This window comes from Antechinus flavipes, chromosome 2 (assembly GCF_016432865.1).
Source record: "Antechinus flavipes isolate AdamAnt ecotype Samford, QLD, Australia chromosome 2, AdamAnt_v2, whole genome shotgun sequence".
Taxonomy (NCBI): Eukaryota; Metazoa; Chordata; class Mammalia; order Dasyuromorphia; family Dasyuridae; genus Antechinus; species Antechinus flavipes.
Window position 1 is genome coordinate 684966207 of NC_067399.1, and position 18604 is coordinate 684984810.

Below are 18604 nucleotides of genomic sequence, written 5' to 3' on the forward strand. Positions count from 1 at the left end.
ATTCTCCGGCAGCTCGGCCTGGGGCACCGTTTCCCGGATCCCGTCCAGGGGGCTCCCTGCCCGCCCTTAGACCTCCCCCTGACCCAATGCGCGCGGCCCCCTTCAGCCGCATTTGGCTCTGGGCGCCGCTGGACACGCCGTCTCCTCTCCAGGGTACATAGACTCCCAGCTGGTGGATGGAAACTCTAAATGTGAGGGCCGAGTGGAAATTAAGATCCAAAACAAGTGGGGAGCCCTGTGTGACTCTTCCTGGGACCTGGCTAACGCCAACGTCCTTTGCAACCAGCTCGACTGCGGGGTCGCTCTCTCCATTCCCAAAGGAGTCTATCAGGGGAAGGAAGACAACCCTATCTGGGGGCACAGGTTTCACTGCTCAGGAATGGAGCACCACTTGGGGGATTGCCCCGTGATTGCTCTGGGGGCTCCCTCGTGTTCCCTCACAGCCTCGGTGATATGCTCAGGTGAGCGAGAGAATGGGCTGGGGGGGCCACAGGACTCTGGGGATGAAGGGGGGCAATCACAGGTAAAACAGGAAACGGAGGGGCACCCCCAGGAGAAGGGAGGGAACATTCAGAGGGAGCAGTAGGAGGAGCATATTCCTGCTGGGACCCGACCACACCCCCAGCTTCCCCCCTCCCCCCACTGGCCCATAGGTATGGCCCCAGAACATCTCCTGTTTGTAGGAAACCAGACTAAGCAGTGGGTGCCCTGCAGAGACTCCCAGCACAGCCCGGCCGGGGCCAGGACGCGCCTTCGGAACTCGACCACGTGCTCAGGTGAGAAGGGCCCTCCCCGGGAGCCAGCGCGAGGCCCTCGGAGGGGCCCGAGGTCTCACCCCACATCTCCCCGCAGAGATCCGGGAGATCCGCCTGGTGGATGGAGGAGACCGCTGTGCCGGGCGGGTGGAAGTCTACCACCAGGGCGCCTGGGGCACCGTCTGCGACGACTTCTGGGACCTGAACGACGCCCAGGTGGTGTGCAGGCAGCTGGGCTGTGGGGTGGCCTCCAATGCCACGGTTTTAGCCCACTTTGGACGGGGCTCGGGGCCCATCTGGCTGGATGACGTGCAGTGCTCTGGGAACGAATCCCAGGTGTGGCAGTGTCCTTTTCGAGGCTGGGGTCGACACAACTGTCGTCACAAGGAGGACGCGGGAGTCATCTGCTCAGGTCTGTACAGAGAAAAGAAAGGACAGGGCAGAGAGGGAGGGAGGACCCCCAGACTGAACCCCGGCCTTAAACGGGTGGGTGTGGGCTACAAATCCCATCTGGCGCTGTGGGGGGGGGGCGCTCCTCCCAAAGGATGGGACATTGGGGCACAGTAACGGGATGGGGGCGGACGTGGGAGTCCTATCCCTTGTACAAAGAATCCCCTGGAAGTGACACAAGTGCTACAAGTTCTGATTGCTTGTTGTTGTCAACAATATTTTACTTTCCCCTTGATTATATGTTAAAACACTTGGGAACATTTTTTAAAAAAACGTGTTCCAAATTCTATCCTTCCCGCCTCCCTCCCCTTCTCGCCCTCAGTCAAATGGTGGTGTCTGATCCAAGTTATTATACCTGTGCAGAAGAATCAGAGTGAAGGGGGGGATGATTTCAGCCTGATGTTTAGCAAGTGTGATGGGCCACTGGACAAGGGGAAATTGGGGAGTAAGTAGCATGGCACAGAGTAGCCCTGATTCTCCAAGAGGCCAGAATCTTATTGTTATTTGTAATTTTTAGAATTTTTTCCTGGTAAATTTATTGATTTTTAATACACATTATGAATCACATTGGGAGAAAAATCAGAGCAAAAGGAAAAACCATGGGAGAGATTTTTTTTAAAAAATGAAAACAGATGTGAACATGGCTTGTGTTAATTTACATTCAGTCTCCCTAGTTCACGCTCTGGATGCAGATGGCATTTTCTGTCCAAAGTCTGTTGGGATTGCTTTGGATTGCTGAATCGCTGAGAAGGATCAAGCTTTTTGTGCCTGATCATGGCCCATTCTTGCTATTATTGTGTACAATGCTTTCCTGGTTCTGCTTGTTTCACTTTGCATCAGTTCGTTAAATCTTTCCAAGAAAGGCCAGAATTTGAAAATGAATATGTAGCCACAGCAGGGTGAGAGGTAGAGGACGGGAGGGTTCCAGAGAGGATGGAGAATGGGGTGAAGGATCCAAAGACATTGAAAACTGGAATGAGAACTTTAATCAGAGAAAGGAATTCCAGAATTCATGGACTTGGATCCCCGATGGGACTGTCTCTGTGTGTAGGATCCCTGATGGGGCTGTCTTTGTGTGTACTGAATCCTGGATCCCCAATGGGGCCATCTCTGTGTGGTGGATCCCCGATGGGGCCATCTCTGTATTTAGGATCTCCGATGGGGCCATGTCTGTGTGTAGGATCCCCAATGGGGCTGTGTCTGTGTGGTGGATCCCCAATGGGGCTGTATCTGTGTAGTGGATCCCTGATGGGGCCGTCTCTGTATGTAGGATCCCCGATGGGACCATCTCTGTGTAGTGGATCCCTGATGGGGCCGTCTCTGTGTAGTGATCCCTGATGGGGCCATCTCTGTGTGTAGGATCCCCGATGGGGCTGTCTCTGTATTTAGGATCCCTGATGGGACCGTCTCTGTGTAGTAGATCCCTGATGGGGCCGTCTCTGTGTAGTGGATTCCTGATGGGGCCATCTCTGTGTGTAGGATCCCTGATAGGGCCATCTCTGTGTGTAGGATCCCCGATGGGGCCGTCTCTGTGTGTAGGATCCCCGATGGGGCTGTCTCTGTATTTAGGATCCCTGATGGGGCTGTCTCTGTGTGTAGGATCCCTGATGGGACCGTCTCTGTGTAGTAGATCCCTGATGGGGCCGTCTCTGTCTGTAGGATCCCCGATGGGGCCGTCTCTGTGTGTAGGATCCCTGATGGGGCCGTCTCTGTCTGTAGGATCCCTGATGGGGCTGTCTCTGTGTGTAGGATCCCTGATGGGACCATCTCTGTGTAGTAGATCCCTGATGGGGCCGTCTCTGTCTGTAGGATCCCCGATGGGGCTGTCTCTGTGTGTAGGATCCCCGATGGGGCCGTCTCTGTGTGTAGGATCCCTGATGGGGCCGTCTCTGTGTAGTAGATCCCTGATGGGGCCATCTCTGTCTGTAGGATCCCTGATGGGGCCATCTCTGTGTGTAGGATCCCCGATGGGGCTGTCTCTGTGTGTAGGATCCCTGATAGGGCCATCTCTGTGTGTAGGATCCCCGATGGGGCCGTCTCTGTGTGTAGGATCCCCGATGGGGCCGTCTCTGTATTTAGGATCCCTGATAGGACTGTCTCTGTGTAGTAGATCCCTGATGGGGCCATCTCTGTCTGTAGGATCCCCGATGGGGCCGTCTCTGTGTGTAGGATCCCTGATGGCGCCGTCTCTGTCTGTAGGATCCCTGATGGGGCCATCTCTGTGTGTAGGATCCCCGATGGGGCTGTCTCTGTGTGTAGGATCCCTGATGGGGCTGTCTCTGTCTGTAGGATCCCTGATGGGGCTGTCTGTGTGTAGGATCCCTGATGGGACCGTCTCTATGTAGTAGATCCCTGATGGGGCCGTCTCTGTCTGTAGGATCCCCGATGGGGCTGTCTCTGTGTGTAGGATCCCCGATGGGGCCGTCTCTGTGTGTAGGATCCCTGATGGGGCCGTCTCTGTGTGTAGGATCTCCGATGGGGCCGTCTCTGTGTGTAGGATCCCTGATGGGACCGTCTCTGTGTAGTAGATCCCTGATGGGGCCGTCTCTGTCTGTAGGATCCCCGATGGGGCTGTCTCTGTGTGTAGGATCCCCGATGGGGCCGTCTCTGTGTGTAGGATCCCTGATGGGGCCGTCTCTGTGTGTAGGATCTCCGATGGGGCCGTCTCTGTGTGTAGGATCCCTGATGGGACCGTCTCTGTGTAGTAGATCCCTGATGGGGCCGTCTCTGTCTGTAGGATCCCCGATGGGGCTGTCTCTGTGTGTAGGATCCCTGATGGGGCCGTCTCTGTCTGTAGGATCCCCGATGGGGCCGTCTCTGTGTGTAGGATCCCTGATGGGGCCGTCTCTGTCTGTAGGATCCCTGATGGGGCTGTCTCTGTGTGTAGGATCCCTGATGGGACCGTCTCTGTGTAGTAGATCCCTGATGGGGCCGTCTCTGTCTGTAGGATCCCCGATGGGGCCGTCTCTGTGTGTAGGATCCCTGATGGGGCCGTCTCTGTCTGTAGGATCCCTGATGGGGCTGTCTCTGTGTGTAGGATCCCTGATGGGACCATCTCTGTGTAGTAGATCCCTGATGGGGCCGTCTCTGTCTGTAGGATCCCCGATGGGGCCGTCTCTGTGTGTAGGATCCCCGATGGGGCCGTCTCTGTGTGTAGGATCCCCAATGGGGCCGTCTCTGTGTGTAGGATCCCTGATGGGGCCGTCTCTGTGTGTAGGATCCCCGATGGGGCCGTCTCTGTGTGTAGGATCCCCGATGGGGCCGTCTCTGTCTGTAGGATCCCCAATGGGGCTGTCTCTGGGTGGTGCATCCCTGATGGGGCGGGCCCTGAGGAGAAGCCCCGAGGACTTGGGTACTTGAAGGGAGCATCACTTTGTGTGTGGGAATGGCCTGGTGTGAAGGCCCACGCCAGGGTGAGCGCCCCGAAATCTCTCACTGACGCCTCTCCTCTCTAGGGGTCGTGGACCTGAGGCTGAACAACGGGGCCAGCGCTCAGAACTGCACTGGACGCTTGGAGGTGCTTTACAACGGGAGCTGGGCAAACGTGGGCAGGAGCAAGATGAATTCGCTCACCGTGGGGCTGGTGTGTGGGCAGCTGGGCTGCGGAGATAGCGGGGAGCTGCGCAGCGCTTCCCGCCAGGCGAACTACCAACGCACCTGGGTGAATGACGTCGAGTGCCCGCAGGGGCCGGCCACCCTCTGGCAGTGCCCGTCCTCGTCCTGGGAAAAGAAGTACCTGAGGACCTCGGACGAGACCTGGATCACCTGCACAGGTCAGTGGCCCTGGGCTCGCTTCCCGATTCCCTTTTCTCTCTGTCCCAGGCCTGGGGGCGGCTCCATCCGCCCCCTCTCTTCCCGCTTCTCTCTCCCCATAGCTGGGCCTTCAGACCCAGCATTTGTGTATCAGCGTGGGAAAGTCACTGGTGCTCGCCGAGTCCCGGTTTTTAACCAGAGAACTTCTGGTTTAATGGTTAATAATCCCGGGCAGCTCCGAGTTCCCTCACCGGCGAGTCAGTCAGTCAGGGTTGATCCAGGTGATCGCACTTAGTGTTAATACAAGCTATTGATTAAGTCAGTAAAACTGAGAAATCGTTGCGGCCGGAGGGCCGGCACTGGCCAAAAGAACCTCCAGTTCCTGCCGTTAAGGAGCCCAGAAGAGCCAGAAGCAGAGATGGGGGCAGGAAAAGTGTCCGGAGAAGACGGGTTTTAGGGGGACTTGAAGGGAGACAGGGAGGTCTCCAGGGATACAGAGGCGTCCCAGGCACGGGGGACAAGGAGAAAGTGGTGCTGGAGTGTCCTGCATCCCAGAATACATGCGGGGGGCGGGGGGGGACTGGCCGGGGCTGGGTTAGGAAGGGCTTTGGAGGCCGGACAGAGCATTTTGCATTTGGTCTTGAAGGGGACAGAGAGCCACCGGAGTCCGTGGAGAGGGGAGTGACACGATAAAACCCCATTTTAGGAAAATCACTTTGGTGGCTGAGTAACTAGAGGGGGACTTGGGGGGGAGAGCCCCCACTGGCTATTGCAGGTGTGAAGCGATGAGGGTCTGCCCCAAGGTGGAGGCGGCAGCAGTGGGGAGAAGGGGCTGCTAGGGGAGCCTGGTTACAAGTTGAGAAGCCGGGCGACGGGTCGGACGCAGGGGCTGAGCTCCCCATGGCCGCCTTGTAAATATGAGGGACTGGGAGGAGGGTGAGACCCTGAAAAGTGATCCGGAAGAGGGGCTGGCTCGGGGAAAAGAAAAGGAGCCTGGCTCTTGTCGAGTCTAAACTGTCTAGAGCAAGTAGCCGCAGACCCAAATAGGAACCGCTCTGGGCTGGAAACCCCGAGTGACCCTGACCTCTGTCGCGGTTGGGCTGGAAACCCCGAGTGAACCTGACCTCTGTCGCGGTTGGGCTGGAAACCCCGAGTGAACCTGACCTCTGTCGCGGTTGGTTTTACTTCATTAGTAAACGATGACATTTTAATTTAGCGACATCCCTGTTCTGGAAGACGGTCCCTCTGAGATGTCCAGTGGCCAGTCAGGGGTTCAGGGTGGGGGCCGGGTAAGACGTTAGGGCCGGAGGTCTGTGAGCCATCAGCACAGATGCATCCTGGGAAGGAAGCTTGCCTGGAAGGAGAATGGGTCTGACACGGGCAGTGAGCGGCAGTGGTTTGGGTGGATCTCTCGAGGAGACAGTGGTCGTAGAAGGCTGGAGAGAAGGCTCATGGGCAGGGAGTCAAGGAGGACGAGGATGGAGAAAGGGCCCCATGGCAGCAGGCGCGGCCGGGCAGCCGCGGGCAGAGCCGCCCACCGGGAAGGCCGTTAGGAGGAAGCTCCTGCCCCAGAGCTGATGGCGAGGGAAAGGGAAGGGGCCCAGGCTGCAGACCAGGGGGATTTTCCCTGGCTTCCCTGAGCAGGAGTGAGAGCGGGTCAGTGGGGGCTGGAAGGGACTGTGCCTGAAGTTCGGCCGCCACCGGGTTAAGGTCTCCCACAGCACAGAGGGCCGGGGGCCGGAGGAGCACTTGTTCCGTCCCTTCCAATCCCACTTGGAGGTGTCCGGTTCCCACAGTCCTCCGCTTCAGAAACGTTCTGTCCCATCTAGCTCTTGTCAGCATGGCGGCCTTTCCCGGGGGGCTGGGGCTGCTCGCACCACGTGACCAGTTCTCCATTTTCATTTATTTTCTGATATCCAGGTCCTGATTTTTTTTTTGTGGGGGGCAATTTCTTATTGGGGAAGAAATATGGCCGCCTCATATCCACCAAATCCTATCCCATCTTCCTGCCAGGGAGGTCCAATGCCTGAAACTCCCAGGGACACTGAGAGAACGCTGGGGGGCAAGCACGGTCTTCATTCGGGGAGCTGCTGGGGGCACAAAGGGGCCCCCAAACATTTGAAGCCCCTCTGGCCTTTTCTGTTCTGACCCCCATCCAGTCCGTGGCTCTGTCCAGGGCGCGGCCGTACTGATGAGAGCCCCCTACGGGCCGAGATCCCGAGGGGATCCCGAGGGCAGTCTTCGGGTCATCGGCTCGATCACCACTGGGCCGGGAAGAGGGAGCAGGAAGGAGGCCTTTGTTAAGCACCCCCAAATGACTGGTCCACTGAGACCCGAATGGTTAGAAAGGCCTTGGGGCGAGCCCTTCCTGCCTCCGAGGAGAAAAGAAACAGGACTTCCAGGACACCTTCAAACCTTGTTGGCCCCGGGCGCGCAGCGGGCCTACGGCTAGCCCTGCAGGAGACCAGGACGCCCCCCCCTTTTGCTCTCCGGACGGGCCCCCTATTAGTCGGCCACAAAAGAGGTCCTGAAAGGCTCCTCATCCAGGGTCGGGGCGGGAGGCTTTGCCATCTCTGCCGAGCTCGTGGTTCTGGTCTCCTTTCTCCGCACCCACTGAGACTCGGTTCTCCCTCCCTGAGCAGCCTCGGCTCCACGGCTGACCCTGACTAGCCCATCCCCCAGTGCTGCCCCCTGGCACGGACCTTTCCTCTCCCCCCCCCCCGGCTCTCCCGGGCATCCCGCTCCCCTTCCTGGGTAGCCACCCAGGAAGCATCTTGGGAAAGCTCGTTCCCCCACGTCCCCCGTGCACCCCCTGACTCTCGGCCCCGCAGAATGCCCGGCGCCCGGCCCGACAGGCCCACGGTGAGCTCCCCCTGCACTTCTGCCAGTCAGAGGAGATGCTTCTGTCTTTCCAGGGAAGATTCGTGTTCAAGGGGGAAACTCCTCGTGCTCGGGGCGTGTGGAGGTCTGGCACGGAGGCTCCTGGGGCACGGTGTGTGGGGACTCCTGGGACCTGGCTGACGCCGAGGTGGTGTGCCGCCAGCTGGGCTGCGGTGACCCCCTGGAAGCCCCCTTGGAGGCCGCCTTTGGCCAAGGCATTGGGCCCGTCTGGCTGAGCAATGTCCGTTGCCAAGGAAACGAGTCGTCTCTGTGGGACTGCCCTGCGAACCCTTGGGGGCAGGCGGCCTGTGGGCACAAGGAAGATGCCAGTGTGCACTGCTCCGGTGAGGGTCTGCTAGCGCCGTGGTCCCCGAGGGGAGCTGGGGGCTGGGCCGGGCTGGCAAGGGGAGGAGGAAGGGGCCTTCACCCCGGCGTCCCTGGAGGCTGCCTTTGCCCAGAAGCTCCTCAGTCCTGGGGGCGGCCCCGGGGGTCTCGGGGAGGAATCTGCCACCCCTGACCCCCAGGCCCAACTGCAGCTTTCCCTCTCCTCCTTCCTGCAGGTACTTCCAAGACCCCTGGACATTCTGAAGGTACGACCTCCCTGCCCAGGCAGTGATGGGGTGCCGAGGAGGCTGCTAGACAAGCGGGGGGGGAGGGTCAGCCCTGCCCACCCTCCTTGCCCGGGTCTCAGGCTGGCTAGCTCTGGCTTCCTCCATCAGACACCCCCCCCCCCAACCTGGTTCTCATTCTTTCAGCCCTTGTGCTGACTGTTCCAGGAACCTGGCCAGGATCCCACAGTTCCCAGCAGGGGCCATAAGAACGATTTTTGGGGTGGTGCCCCCGAACCCTAAGGATGTCTTGATGACATCTGCAGCCTGGGGCTTGGGAGAGGGTTAGGGCAGGCTGGGCACTGGCATGCTCTGGCCTTCCCGGGGCTCTCGGAGCCCTTGGATTCTTCTTTCCCTGAAGCCTGGGGCCTGGCCGCTCACCTCTCTTATCTTCCTCCTTCCTTCCTCCCTCCTTCTTTTCCTTCCCACCTCCTTCCCTTCCTCCTTCCTTCCCTCCTTCTTTCCTTTCCTGCCTCCTTCCTCCCTCCCTCCTTCCTTTTTCCCTTCCTCCTTCCTTCCTTCCCTCCCTGCCTTCCCTCCTTCCTCCTTCCTTCCTTCCTCCCTCCTTCCTTCTTCCTTTCCTCCTTCCTCCTTCCTTCCTTCCCTCCCTCCCTGCCTTCCCTCCTTCCTCCTTCCTTCCTTCCCTCCTTCCTTCCTTCCTCCCTCCTTCCTTCCCTCCTTCTTCCTTCCTTCCTTCCTCCCTCCCTCTCCTTCCTTTCCTCCTTCCTTCCTTCCCTGCCTCCTTTCTCCTTCTTTCCTTTCCTTCCTCCTTCCTTCACTCCTTCCTTCCTTCCTTCTCTGCCTCCTTCCTCCTTCCTTTCTTCCTTTCCTCCCTCTCTCCCTTCCTCTTTCCTTCCTTCCCTGCCTCCTTCCTCCTTCCTTCCTTCTTCCCTCCCTCTCTCCCTTCCGTTCCTCCTTCCTTCCTTCCCTGCCTCCTTTCTCCTTCCTTCCTTCCTTCCTCCTTCCTTCCTTCTTTCCCTGCTTCCTTCCTCCTCCTTCTTTCCCTTCCTCCTTCCTTCCCTCCTTCCTTCCTTCCCTGCCTCCTTCTTCCTTTCCTCTCTCTCTTCCTCCCTTCCTCTTTCCCTCCCTCTCTCCTTCTCTTCCCCCCCCTCGTCCCTCCCCCCGCCCCTCTTTCTCTTCCTTTTGCAGGACGCAGAGGCTCTGAGGTGTCCTGGATCTTCTCAGTGCTCGTTGTGGTTCTCCTCCTTTTTGTTCTCTCCTTTTGGGTTTGGACTAAAAGACGGAGGCAGCAAGTCAGAGGTGTGACCCTTCCCCAGAGCCCTTGAACTCCCAGACCCCTCCCCCAGGCTGTGAGGAGGCGGGAGGGTGATCAGTCTCTGGGGGGGGGGGGCGAGCTGATGAGTGGGAGAGTAGATCCGCCTTCCTGGGGATCATGGGGGCTGGTAAGGAGGAAGGCAGCTGGGGGGACTCCTGGATATCAGCTCTGCAATGGGCCTGGAAGAGGGGGGGCCGAAATTCGGAGAAGCTCTGCCGCGCTCCCACCTTCACACCGCCCCAGGAATCTTGGCTAGCTCCCCATGAATTACTGGGGGAAGGGGAGGAGCATGTTGGGGGCTCCATCTTGCCCCCGAAGAAGGTGGGATGGGGCTCGGGCCAGCCTGGGCAGGACAGCAGCTTTGTGGAGGCCGAGGGCAGCGGGAGGCCTTTCTGGGCCCCGCTGCAGGGGGAGGCAGGAAGTCGGGTGGGGAGGTGACTGAGCCTGGGCGGGAGTCCTCTGGCACAGGAGGTGGGGTGGGCCAGGGTGGGAGAGCGGTCTCCGAAGCCCCCGTTCAGGAGGATGCTCTGTCCGCAGCCCTTTCCAGCGGAGGGGACCTGAACCGCATGGACCTGTACCAGAAGGCGGATTTCAAATGGAAGGACGACCAAAACTTGCTGAGCAGTGAAGGTCTGTGGGCTTAGTGGTCACTGTCTCAGAGGGGGAGGGTCCTCGGCAGCAGAGGTCTAACTAGTAGCGCTAACCAAAAACAACGGCTCTTCGATGCCTCTGAAAACGCCGTCCTGCCAGGGGCCCCCAGAGTGAGGGGAAGGAAGAAGCATTCTGGGAGCTCTGCTGGGGGAACAGATAGAAAACTGGGGACGCCGACCCTCCACGGGCCCCCCCAGGAGACGGCACATCTGGCAGCGCCACCTTTGGTCCTCGTGCCCTGGGACGGGCCGTTAAGCAAAGCTTCTGCTCCCTCCTGGGGGGCTCGGGCTGGAAACGCTAGGAGGGAGAGCCAGGTTCGGGTCTCTGGGAGCACCGCTGCCTGCCTCAGTCTCCCCTTCAGTAATACCTCGCATCTCCCAAGTAGTTATTAACTTATCACGAGACAATTAGTTATGGACAAGTCACTTCTCGCAGCAGAGCCCTGCCAGGGTGCTCCGCCGGCACGATGAAGCCGGAGCTCCCCCCCAGTCTTGCCCTCGGAGCCCCTTTGTGGGAGCCGGCAGAAGGCCCTGCTTGTGACCCGAGGAGCCTAAACGTGTGGAGGAAAGGGGGCAGTTCTCAGGGAACGCTCGGCCCGCTCTCCTGGCGGGGGCCCGGGTTTCCCAGCGACACTTCCTCCTTCCTGCCGCCCCCGGAGGGCCTGGTGCGCTCTAGGGCCCCCGACAAAGCCCCAGTTGTCCAGGGCGCGGTTTGCACGGCCTGTTGGGCTTAGCTGCATTTTCCAGTTCCTGTGGCTCCGTGGGAGGCTACACCTGTGACCCTCTGACTCTCCCCAGAGACTCCGGAGGGACACGCCGACCCCTCAGACAGCAGCCCCAGTCTGGTGTCCAGGTCAGAAACTGTTCTCAATCCCTGGAGAAACCAGACGGACGTCCAGCTCAGGAGGTAGCTGCAGGACACCAAGTCCTTTCAGGTGAGGAAGCCAGTTTGGCAATCCCTGTCCCTACGGGGGCTCCCCCGGGGAACAGAGACCCCCCACCCCAAGCAGAGACTAGAGAGGATTCTGCCCGCTCTCAGCCCCTCCCACAAGGGACCCTCCCCCTCTGGGGCCGCTCCTCGTTGGGATGTCGCCCCCAATCTTGCCCTTACACTGGCCTCCCCGAGCACGAACCCTTGCCCTGGCTCTCGAGTCCTCGTGCGTCCGAGGATGGCTGCAGTGACCTAAGGCTCTTCCCTTCCTCTGAGGCACTGGCTGGCGCAGCCCCGACTCTGCCCGCTCCTGTCGCCCATGGGGATGGCACACAGATCCCTCAAACTGAGACCCATCCCGGGGTCCGGCCTGGGAGCCCTGCCAGCCTCTCCCTCCCATGTGTCCCAGGCTAAAGTCCCAGAGGCTCTGCTACGCCCCAAGCCTCTCCTTCCCCGCGAAGCTGACCCCGGCCCTCGCTGAGGCTGCCCTCAGATCCCCAGGTCCCCTTGCCTGCCGCGGGGGTGTCTGATCCACAAGCCCCCCCGGCCCCCCGAATCCACACTGGTTTTGTCCTCTCAGCCCTGGCTCTGGCCCCGGGGCTGCATCTCTGCCGTCCCTGGGGTGCCAGCCACGGGCCAGGCTTTGCAGCTTCTGCCTTTGCACAGCTGTGCCCCACGCCCCTCCCCCACCGCCTCCCCTCAGGATCCCTGCCCCCACCGCTGCCAGCGCTGTCTGGGTTGCTCAGTGATTTAAACAGTTGTCGGGCTGAACAGCCTTGGAGGGAGAGCCTGTGGTTCAGCCAGCGGGAGGACATCCTGGCAGGATGCGGTGGCGGGCTTTCAGGCGGGCCTGGAGGGCATGGAGGCTCCTGACCCGAGCCCTGGCCCTCCCGAGCTCCAGGGGGCTTAAAGCGCCCTCCGGGCAAAAAAAGAGACTCTCGCAGAATGGTTGGGAGGCAAATGATGGGAGAAGAGCATCCGGGGCTCTGGGAAGTCGGGCTTCTGGGTGAAGGGGAAGATTCCGGGGGTCTGAGCCACCCAAGCCAGCTTGTCCCCGGAGCTGCCCCCCAAGGAATGGCGTAATCTCCCAGTATGTTCCAGCAGCCAACTCCCAGCTCCCTGACCCAGGGAAGCTGAAGCGGCAGCTGGAAAAGCAAGGTGGGAAGCAGGACACACCAGGGACACACCCCGGGGCTTCGGGAGGAGACCACGAATTATAAAGCCCCTGGCAGAAAGGTTTTTCCAAGGGGTTTTACTGAGGGTAAAAGACCAGATGATTTCTAGAAACGGTGATTACACAAAAAACGGTTTCAGAAAGAGCCCAAATGGCCTCCGACCTACTTCCTCCCCCCAGAAGACCCTCCTGGGAGTGGGCTGTATTTCTGTTAATGATCACATAAGGGCCTCTCCCCGGGAGTCATCCCCATCACTTGGAAGGAAGGGCCTGAGGTGCCCACCCCGATTCTTTATTTGGATCATTAGATTTCAATGTTTTCCTTCCTGCTACTGTTTAATGTTATGTTTCTCAAAGCATTCTTATGAGAAAACTTACCCACCTGCCCAAGCCCTCCCGGACACAAGAGCGGTTAAGGGCTCCCCGTGGCGGGGAGGGAGACGGCACATACCCTGTCTGGGCTCTGGCCCCCCCAGCCCTGATTCCATTGGCGTTCTAGTAAAATCAGCCTGACCAAAAGGTTTCTGATCCCAGGGCTCCTTCTGGGGCCTCCACCACATGAGGAAGAGCAGGACCAAGAGAAGACGGGGATCCCCGCATCGGAGCGCCATCGGTTTCCTTCAGAAAGGGGATAGAGCTGTGCCGGTGGTCTTCAGTGGCACAGCGGGGGCAGAGGCCGCAGGGCGTCGGAGGCCACAGAGACTCACACTTGAGCCCTTGTTTCAGAGGAGACCAGATGTGCTTGGGGACATGGCAGAGAGGCTTCATGCTTTGGGGGACTTGACTTCTTCCTTCCTAGGACATCTTCCTCTCCCATCCTGTGGGGCTGCCCCGTGGGCCTGTGGACATGTGGGCCATCCTATGGACCTGTGGGCTGTCCTGTGGGCCTGTGGGGCCTCCCCGTGGGCCTGTGGGGTCGGCCTTCGGCCGGGGTCTTCTCCAGCTGAGGTGGAGGCAGTTTTGTGTTGGCTTTGGGTTTTGTCCAGTTGGATTCTGGTCTCTGCTCCCACAGGACGGCTCTGATGCCCTGGCCTTGTTCTGCCTCCTCTGTCTGAGCGTTGGCTGCTCACCTGCTCACAGTGAAGAAGGGCAGGAGCCACAGTCCTCTCTTATTTCCTAACTGCCCCCCCCCATTTTGAGATGCTTTTCTCAAACCTTTCTGGGAGCAAGTCCCACAGGGAAAAGGGGCCCAGAAGCAGCTCCGAGGGGGCGGCTGCCTTCTCCTTGGCTCCGTCGGAGCCCATCTTCATATTTTCTTCCGTACCCCTTTCACAGATGTTGGTGCATGAGCCGCTGCCCTTCACTTGGGCCTTTTCCATTTCCTTCATCATCCTGAGCCCTGGAGAGGAGGAGGACGCGGCCACTGCAACTGTCGGCTTCCCTGGGCAAGGGGAGCTGGGAGACCCCTTCCCAGAAGCCCCTGCGTCCTCTTCTGTCCGAGGATGGCTCCGGTGACCTAAGGCACATCAGTTCCCTGCTCTTTGGACAACAGAGCTCACGGTTGGAGCAGCGACAGTTGCTGTTTATAGACTATAAAAATCATCGGCCTTGTAGCCCCGGGACCTTTAGGGTCGTTGGCCATTTGGGGGCAAAGAGGCTGAATTGTTTTAGACATGGGGAGCAGAGTCACAATCAAATCAAATTTCTTGATAACTATTTACATGTAAATAAATGGGTTCCAATGAGATCTTTCCTCTCTTTCCTTGGGGACAACTGGTGGCACAATGGATCAGGCTGGGCCAGGCCCCAGTCCAAAGGCCTAAGTTCAAATCCGGCCTCCCGTACTGGCTAGCAGTGCGTCCCTCATCTTCTGTTTGCCTCATCTGTGAAATGGGGATGAATAGCAGCACCCCCCTCCAGAGCCGGGGGAGGCTGGAATACGGTGTGAATGCGCTGTTGTTACTGTTATGTTTCGCTTCGTATTCTGTGCGTGAACTCATTCTCTCCTAAGTGGTCACAAGGGGCCTAAGCCCGTTTCCGCTTGGGGACACGGACCGGGTCCACGGGGAAGAAGAGGGGGCGCCCCAGGAGAGGGGCTAGCCCAGATGGCTGCAGGCGGCCCGAGCCCCAGGCCACGTTCTCCAGCTATTCTTCTCTCCGGGATGACTTCATCGGACTTAAGGAGTCGGCCCACTCCCGCCTCAAGCCTCCACCAATCAGGCCTGGCCGTGTTGCTAGGGGCGGCCTGGGAGGTGCTGACCGGAGGAAGAGAGCTGCACTTAAAGGGCCTGGCTGCGCCTCTGGGCCCTCGCAGAGAGCCCTGCCTAGGTCCTGGCCATCCGCCGGCCTTGCTAATAAGTGGAGATGGGACAGCCTGTGCCCTGCGCTCCAGCACAGTCCTGGGGGGACGGCCCCTGCGGGAGCGCTAAGCCCTTCCCGTGCCCTCTGCCTTGCCGGACCATCTCTCCTATGTTAACTTCCTCTGCTTTCTGGTTTTCTGCCTGTTTGGATAAGGGGCCTTTATTTCCCATGTACGTCAGGGGTGCAGGAGTCGGGCTCCGAGCCCCCAGCGCGCGGTCCCCCTCCCCGGGCTCCCTCACACTGTGTGAGGGAGCACAGAGGATTCTACCCCCGGGCAGGAGCGGAGTGGCCGAGGGCTCCAACTGCCTGCTTTTCTGTGTCTGGCAAAGGGCTCTCTCTGGCACCCCCTGAACCACCCAAGGGCAGCACTCGGCGCTTGGGCAGCTCCCGGGGCGGGAGGAAACCGGCCCCAGAGAAAGTCCCCGTCTTGCACAAAACCACAAGGCCCCGAAAAATAGCAGTGGGCGCTCCGGGGCGCTGGGTGGTCGGAGAATCAGGAAAGGCACAAGTCTGGGCCTCCGGCTCACGGAGCTGGGGAGAAATGACTCCTTAGAGGCCTGGGGAATGGTGGCGGTTGGGGCCGCAGGGCAAGCTGGACCCGCGGCCCTACTGCCCCGGGGCTCGGGGGGGCCGCGCTGCCCCTCCCGTAGCCCCCGCCTGTCTCGGCCAGCAGGGCCACCCTTGTTGGCACGAGGCATTCCCGTCGGAAGGGGGCCGCTGCAGGGGGGTCCTAAACCAGGGCCCAGGATCAGGCCTCCGCAAGGACCTAGTACGGCCCTCGGGACCCTGGAGGGTAGGCGGGGCGGGCTTGAGGGCGCAGAGCCTTCCGGTGGCTACAGGGTGACTGCCGGCGGGGAAGACCCCTTTCCCTGCCCCCACGGGCCTAGTTCCATTCCCCCTCAGGGTCTAAGAGACACTCACGAGAGACTGGGCCTGGGGTAGGGGTAAGGGAACAGAGAGGGTTCCCTCCCCCCTGCTCCCCTGGTACTGTGGTTCCCGCCAAGCGAGGCTGGAGGGACTCCGGGGGCAGGGGCCACTCTCCAGCCTCTGTGGGAGGGAGTAGTCCGGACGTTTTTTCCGAATTAGCCAGGGGAAGGGTTTGGGGGAGAGGGGGGTTTCCGGGGTCCCTCCCCCCTCTTTCCTTTACTCCCAGGAGAGCGTGGAGAGCTGGGGGATGTGGTGCAGGGATGCTAGAGAGCCGTGACCGCGCCTGGGAAAGTCACGAATGGATGTCTGCCCCGGGGGCAAAGAGCGACCTGACGTCCTAAGGGCCGGCACCAAACGCGAACAGCGCAGACCTCGTGGCGCAACGGTAGCGCGTCTGACTCCAGATCAGAAGGTTGCGTGTTCGAGTCACGTCGAGGTCAGCGTGGTGGAATTTTTTTTTCCCCCAATTATAAATTTTGGAACCTGCGGCGAGATCAGCAGCCCCAACATTCCGCCCTCCCAGCCAGTGGTGAACCCCCAGCACACCCGAGTCCCGTAGCCCCGGACTCTGCTGGGCTGCTCCGAGGGTGCCCCCCTCGCCCTTCGGGTGCCTTGTCTGGCTCTGGAATCCCTCTTCCCCTCCCAAGGTCCCCGCCCCCCTTGCCATCGCTGTAACCGAATTTTTAAAACAGAAAAACGAAAATTCAGCATAATCTTCCAAGTGCTGTGGAAATCGGATCCGCTGCAATCCCCACCCCACCCCCACTCTTTGTAAAGCAGGGGAGGAAGGGGGACACGAAGGGGGCTTCCTCCCTTATGGTACTCCTTCACTGCCTTTCCGGGCTCCAAGCCCCCGGCCCCTTCCTTCCTCAACAGGTGACATCATGCTGAGGTCCCTCTGCCTCGGGGCAGACACTGTCCTGGTCTCCCTTCCCCCCCCTCCCCCGGCTGCTTGCCCTGCTCTGGGGCTCCTCCTGCCCCCATCCCGGGAAAGCTTTCTTCGGGATTTTACTTCTTCCCAGCCCTAAGTAAATATCAGCAGTAAGGGGCAGGCAATGAGGAGGGAGGGAGCCCCAAGCTCTGGAGGAAGGGCAGGGCAGGTGGGCCTTGGCCCCCTTAGGGGGTCCTTGAGGGAGGCGGTTAGGGTGTGCTGGTGTAGACAAAGTGTGTGATTTTTAGGGGTAACAGGAGCCAAAACAGAGGAAAGGACTACCAGGGGTGGGGTTCGAACCCACGAAAGCAGATGCTTATTGGATCTTAAGTCCAACGCCTTAACCACTCGGCCACCCTGGTACACGTGCTACTCTTCTCATAATGTCCTTCATGTCAGTCAATCCAGCAGCTCACCGGCTCCCAGTGCGTCTCTGGAGGTACCTGAATTGTCCCTGGGAAGAGGGGGAGCAGAGAAGGAAAGAAGGAAGTAATGGAGAAGTGATGGAGAGATGCTTATAGAAGAAAAGAAGGAAGGAAGGAAAGCAGGTTGGATGGGAGGAAGGTGGGAAAGAGGGAAAGAAAGATGGAATAAAAATAGGAGGGATATAAGGCATCACAGAAGGAAGGGGTGCAGGAGGCCTTTGGGGAAGCATTTGGATAAAGAAAGGAAGCATGGAAGGAAAGAAGGGCTGCAGGAAGAATGGAAAGAAGGAAAGATGGAAGGAGGACATTTGTGCAAGGAATGCAGAAAGAATGGAAGGAAGAAGGAAGTAGAAAGGAATGAAAAATGGAAGGACAGAGGGAAGAATATAGTACTTAATGAAAGTAGGAAGAAAGAATGCAGGAGACATTTGTGGAAGGATGAAGCAAGTAAGGACGGAAAGAAGAAAGAAGAAGGAGAGAAGTCAGTCTGTGGACGGATTTAAGAGAGGGAAGGAAGGAAATGGGATGGAGTAACGAATGAGGCATTTGTGGAAGGCATCCATTTAAAGCCCATTGTTACTAAGTGGGCCTAAAGATAGTACTTTATGGTCACACAGATTTCCTCACTAGCTATCTCTATCACCGATTACTTAGAGTAGACACAAGCCAATGGCCTCCCAGATAGTCTCCCGGTGGTTTCCTTTCTTAGATTTTCGATCGACTTCAGCTGTTGGGCCAACCAGATCTCATGACTTCTGATGTGAAAAGTCTAAGGAACTTCCCCACTGTACGTCGTCATTATTAATTATTTCAGAAGATAAATATCTCATTCAAGGATTAAAGTGTAGGTTAATGATAGCTTGTTAGCTATCAGGAACTCCCACCCAATGCGGAAGATGAAGGGAAGTCGTCTCTCGCTACAATCTCATACATTATCAAATGAGACCGAGGCTTCCGACAGTCTGGGCCCGGTTAATTCGATTGACCAAGTTTCCACATTAGTTTTCATGAAGTTCATTTCTTGAAGAGCCCTAAGTCACAATAGTTGGTGCTTATCACAGGACAAGCCCTGCAGAGTTCTGCCTGGATCCTTCCTTTAGGCCTCCAAGCAAACGTCCCACGTTCTACTTTTGTTTATGAATGAGACAGATACCACCAAGTCCTAGAGAATCCTTTCCACAAAGTCTAATTGTGAAGATTGCAGTTCCTGAAGCTAACAGCCGAGTAAAAGTGAGTGTTTGCTCATCTTTGGGGGGGGGGAGGGGGGATTTCTGGACTAAATTCCTCCCAAAGTTGGGGATTCCTTCCCACTAACCAATCCAGTATCAGGATATGCAGTAAGCAGGATAACCCTGGAAAGACGAAATTCCCCTCGCTCCCAAAGGCACCCTTCCCTCTACTAGAGAGACATTCACAAAAAGATTTCACAAGGGAGACCAGGGGCATGGGCCCAAGTCCAACCAGGACACCAGAATGTCACCAAAACTGTCACCTTCCAGGTTCTCTGCTGCTCCTCCCAGAGCAGGAAATTGTTATTGCTGTC

General features: G+C 58.6%; 1 protein-coding gene and 2 non-coding genes across 3 annotated transcripts in view; 2 read left to right on the forward strand and 1 right to left on the reverse strand.

Moving 5' to 3' along the window:
* The window catches only part of LOC127552237 (scavenger receptor cysteine-rich type 1 protein M130-like), a 32206-nt gene extending 18042 nt beyond the window's left edge, over positions 1-14164 (forward strand). Inside the window, exons 8-17 of the mRNA XM_051982803.1 lie at positions 153-461; positions 684-776; positions 853-1167; positions 4661-4978; positions 7874-8182; positions 8399-8428; positions 9596-9706; positions 10260-10352; positions 11173-11307; positions 13753-14164. Of these exons, the coding sequence (XP_051838763.1) occupies positions 153-461; positions 684-776; positions 853-1167; positions 4661-4978; positions 7874-8182; positions 8399-8428; positions 9596-9706; positions 10260-10352; positions 11173-11307; positions 13753-13766 (1727 nt within the window). The 3' untranslated portion in view covers positions 13767-14164. The remainder of the gene's footprint in view (positions 1-152; positions 462-683; positions 777-852; positions 1168-4660; positions 4979-7873; positions 8183-8398; positions 8429-9595; positions 9707-10259; positions 10353-11172; positions 11308-13752) is intronic.
* Positions 14165-16073: 1909 nt separating this feature from the next.
* Positions 16074-16145, forward strand: TRNAW-CCA (transfer RNA tryptophan (anticodon CCA)). The gene has a single exon. It is a non-coding gene; the product is annotated as a tRNA-Trp (tRNA).
* Positions 16146-16915: 770 nt separating this feature from the next.
* Positions 16916-16998, reverse strand: TRNAL-UAA (transfer RNA leucine (anticodon UAA)). The gene has a single exon. It is a non-coding gene; the product is annotated as a tRNA-Leu (tRNA).
* Between the last annotated feature and the right edge of the window lie 1606 nt (positions 16999-18604).